Here is a 4,581-nt window from a genome sequence, read left to right as displayed (position 1 = left end):
TGATCTGAGGAATGTGCGAATAATATCCTTTGATCTGAGGAATGTTCATTTTGGTGCGATAAAGAGTCCGTGGTCGCTACAATTAATTCGGGTCATTCAAAGGCCCCTCACATCATGGACCGTCTTTGTTTCCTTGTGCTTCTATCCATGAAGCACAATTGCTACGTTAGGGTTCGCCATGTTCCTGGGATTGTCAATGAGATTGCTGATGCTCTCTCTCGGTTTCAGGATACCCGCTTCCCGGCGGTTGCACCCCAGGCAGATAGCACCCCCTGTACCATCCCGCCTTCTCTCATGATCCTCTAAGGGAAGAGGTCCTCCGCTACACTAACTGGGGATTGGCATGGTCAACCAATCACACCCACAGTTCTGGGGGGAAGCGTTTCCTTCAATTCTGCCTCATGAACAGACTTTTCTCTCTTAGTCACAGTTGTTCAAAGAGCAGATAACTTTATCTGGCGGATAGGCCTATCCAGTGGATAAAACTGTTATCCAGTGGATAAAAAGTTGTTGCACAAAGCGCGGATAGCCTTGTATATAACTATCCGATGGATAAATCGCTATCCAGACAGTTGCCATGTTAATAAATCTAGCCTTGAGTGAGCTTAGATTGCGCGTGCCAGATGGACAACAACATGGCTGAAAATATTGAGCCTTCACCGGCCAAGCGCCCTAGAAAGCCTAACTTTACTCCAGCAGAGTGTGCGGTAATTTTTGAAGAGGCAGAAGAGAATCTTAGTGTGTTTAAAAGTAAGTTTTCTTCAACGTTATCAAACAAATATAAGTCACGAGGTTGGGAAGAAATCACCTCTAAAGTGAATGCCCTCGGCATATGCAAAAGAAGTGTTGCGGAGGTGAAAGAAAAGTGGAGGGGTATGGTCAGCTCAGCCAGGAAAGAACACTACAAATGCGCTGTCTCACAAAACAAGACAGGGGGAGGAAGAATACCAGACTCCCCAAAAGGAAAAACAGTTAAGATAATCCAGTTGTTTGAGGACGCCCCTTCGTTCAGCGCCATTTCCGGTGGGATAGATTCAGGTAAATCACTGCTTTGCTAGAAATTCTATAACTTTTAATAGCACTATATATACGGTATGCAGCTGTCTGTATTTCAAAGGCACACGAGCGAAATGATAAATCACTTTAAGTAGTTATGTTTCGCCTGAAAGGCATTTGCGTTGAATTCTAGTTGTGTATAACTTTTTCACATTCACAATTAAGTCTTAAGCTTTCATATGCCGCATTTTGCCCAGGATACGTTGGACCCAGTAGAAGTTAAAATGTTTCCGGCTAAGGTTCACTGAAAAGTGAAGAATTTTCTTGTAAAAATGGCTTATAGTAAGGCTCATACCGTAATGTATATTTTTTCGTTGGTATACCAATATACGCGTGCGTGACTTTGAGAAAACAAAACCAAACCAATCTCCGCTTTAACATGAACAAGTGAGCGAATAATTTTTGACACCTGTACCAAACGAATCTATCGAAAACGACTACTTGCACTATAAGAGCTAACCTTGTTTCGTTTCCTTTGATTCAATAAAAGCTGTTTTGGTCAAGCTGAAAAGCTCACCCGTTTCCTCAGCGGTCCGCATATTGTCAGCTGTGAATTTGTCAAAATTATTCGGTATATAAAAAGCTACATACCTCTTATCACCCGAGTTTTCGGTCCATACTGTAAATTACGGACTGAGTTTTTTTCCATCGATTTATGGCTCAAGTGCAAAGCCCGCCGGCCATAAATCGATGGAAAAAAATGAGCATCCGTAATTTACAGTATGGACCGAAAAGCGAGGCTAATAAGATGTTTGTTATATGGCTTCTTCCTGTTTGGGGGACCGGAAACAAGTGCACGACGCACGATTTGACAGTCATTTGACAGGTGTCAAAAAAGAAAGTTTTTATTGGCGCACGAAAACAATAGCAAATAACAAAGGCTTTCTGAGAAAGTAAAAACAAATTTGCCATGTTAAAAAAGTTTATTTGGTCAAAACTAAGAGCACTGTAAGTTTTAGCTCTTTAATGTAACGCTTGGGTATTTTGGAAACCCGACACCGTGTGTGTCTAGAAGTCTTTCTTTCCTCCGTTTGTCCTCGTGAAAAAACACGGCAAAAGGCAAAGAAGCTTTTCAAGGTAAGTTTGTTGTCATTGTCGAAGGATTCGCTCGTCAATTGTTTTTGGGAAAACCTCTCTTTCTGCCAGTTCATTCTCGTCTTCAATTGTGATCTGCGTTAAAATTTTTAAACACTGACTAGAATTCTCTTCCTCGGTAAGGTTACGATTCGGTTACGATTCAGTTTCTGCAACAGCTTCGTTCTCATTAAAACAAGGCTAGGTTAAAATTTGGAAAGGCAAAGTGAACATCCCAGTCCTCAGGGTTGAAAGTTTATTTGGTGGAAACTAAGAGCACTGTAAGTATTTCCTCGTTAATGTGACGCCGGAGTCTTTTGAAAACTGGACATTATTGTGTCTGGCTTGAACTCGCTTCTATCTTTCTTTCGTTGGTCTTTGAAAAAACACTGCAAATGACAAAGAAGCTTTTCAAGATGATCGGGTGCAGGTATGTTTGTTATCATATTTGTTGAAGGAATTACTCATTTTCTCTTACGCAGAACATCTCGAATCTCTGCCAGTCGATTTTCGTCTCCTTAACTGTGTACTACGATAAAATTTTTAAACACTGACTAGAATCCTCTTCCATTAGATTACGAGTAAGTTTCTTCATCGCCTTCGTTCACAAATAAACACAGTTTTAAATGTTGAAGGCTTAAGTCACCATCCAAGTCCTCAGGGTTGACAGTCTTATGACTTTATTTAAACATTGTTTCCGAGGTAAAGACATTTAGACCTCCGAAATGAGCATTTTCTTTAAAAATTTTGGTTTGATAGCAAGTTATGGACCGCAAATTGACCAATCACATGGCGAAAACAGACTCAGCCATATAATAATGCCTTTTATTCTGTCGTCAAAAGAATTGAAAAATTATCAACTTATGCTAAGAAAGGTGTTACCAAAATCGATAGCAGTGTTTATGTTACCCAAGTTAGTTTTCTCCAAATTACTATTTGCATAAATAAGCTTATTTTGCCCCAAAATTTCAATATATTTAATCTTTTAACCCAAGAAGCAGATAAACAGTGAATTATCAACTCTATCCACTGGAGAAACCAGTCCCTTATCTGGAAACTAGCCCTCCAGAGAAACCAGCTGCCAGTCTTCAATCGTGCCAGATCCACTACTCATGCCAGTAGCCCTACCTGATACACAGCTGAATTCCTCAACCAGTTCGCTGAATCACTGCCTTTATCTTTCCCGTCAAAGACCTCAGCAAAGCTGCCTAAACAGCCCAAGAAAACTCCAAGAAAGTGACAATGGACGGCATATATGAACTGCACCTCTCTGTTCTTCAAAAAGAAAAAATGAAACTTGACTTGGAAATTGAAAATATAGTTTTAAAGAAACGAGAAATCTTGTTGAGGATTAAGGAGCTGGAATCTAGATCCAATTTATTTTCCTAAGAGGCCCCTTCCCACAATAATCCAAACCATGGCAATTCCATGAGGTGAATATTTTATGTTTCGTTCATTTTATATGTTAACAAGCCAATATTTCTCATTCTTGAAAGTGGTGCAACTGGTAGTTGTTGATCATATCAGTGCAGATTAAGTGAGACAGATAAAGATAGATAGATAAATCGTTTATTGTATAAATACTTTGCAGTCGTAAAACTTACAAATAACATTAGTTAAAATATAAAACTAATTACAATCGTATGAATGTATAAATACCTTGTGTAGTAAAGCTAAAAAATATGTACAAAAATCTTACAATAAAGTCGACTTCTTTGAAACTTTAAGAGCTTTATGCTGGGACATAGCATAAACAAAAGAGCATCTGAAACGTTCCGTATGGGAACGTGGCAAATTATATAACTTTCAACCTTAAATTATAGCTGGATTGTTTTCTTGGTGGCAGCAGGTGGTATAACTTATGTCCGGGATTGATAGCAATGGAATCGAACCATTGTCTACATAGTCCATTGCATCTATCATATAGTGTTGGCAGGCCTAGGCTGTCAAAGCATTCCAGACATGACTCGGCAGGTGAAATTATGGAAAGCGCTCTTTTCTGAATTCTTTCTATATCCTCAGTAAGATAAGCCGGAAGTGCGTGATGGAAAACCAGAGTGCAGTATTCTAGTACAGGTCTGATTGTTGTGCAATAGAAATTCACAATGTCATTAAGGGGAACATGAGCCCTTTTCAAGAGAACAATGAAATACAGGCGCTTATTTGCTTTCTTAATGCAATCTACAATGTGATTGTTCCATTTCAAGTCACAGAATATCTTAACACTTAGTATCTTCGCACAGTCGGTGACAGGAAGCTCGTTTCCGTCTACTTCGAGAGGGGAGAAGTTATGAGAGATCTTCTTAAAGTCAATAACCATCTCCCTGCACTTGTCGGCATTTAGCTGCATCCGCTGGGACCAAGACCAAACCTCCACGGCAGTAACAGTGTGTTGCACATCACACAGGGAGCCGCGAGGTATACTTTGGGAGATTGTTGCATCGTCCACAT

The 4,581-nt window shown here is 39.8% G+C and overlaps 1 protein-coding gene across 1 annotated transcript; it reads left to right on the top strand.

The window, feature by feature from the left end:
- The first annotated feature begins 635 nt into the window (after positions 1-635).
- LOC140926149 (nuclear apoptosis-inducing factor 1-like) lies at positions 636-3,519 on the top strand. The gene is made up of 2 exons (XM_073375940.1): positions 636-1,038; positions 3,347-3,519. Exons 1-2 carry the CDS (start codon positions 636-638, stop codon positions 3,517-3,519), a joined length of 576 nt encoding a protein of 191 aa, XP_073232041.1.
- Positions 3,520-4,581: the final 1,062 nt, after the last annotated feature.

Source organism: Porites lutea, chromosome 1 (assembly GCF_958299795.1).
Source record: "Porites lutea chromosome 1, jaPorLute2.1, whole genome shotgun sequence".
In the NCBI taxonomy this organism is placed as follows: domain Eukaryota; kingdom Metazoa; phylum Cnidaria; class Anthozoa; order Scleractinia; family Poritidae; genus Porites; species Porites lutea.
The sequence above is the reverse complement of the archived record's forward strand: the minus strand, read 5'-3'. Positions and strand labels throughout refer to the sequence as shown.

What these genes read in the sequence shown, in the direction of transcription:
- LOC140926149 (XM_073375940.1), top strand. Translation starts at nt 636, where the DNA reads ATGGCTGAAAATATTGAGCCTTCACCGGCCAAGCGCCCTAGAAAGCCT. An exon ending in TTCCGGTGGGATAGATTCAG is followed by an intron (nt 1,039 to 3,346) that starts GTAAATCACTGC and finishes CTGCCTAAACAG; the next exon opens with CCCAAGAAAACTCCAAGAAA.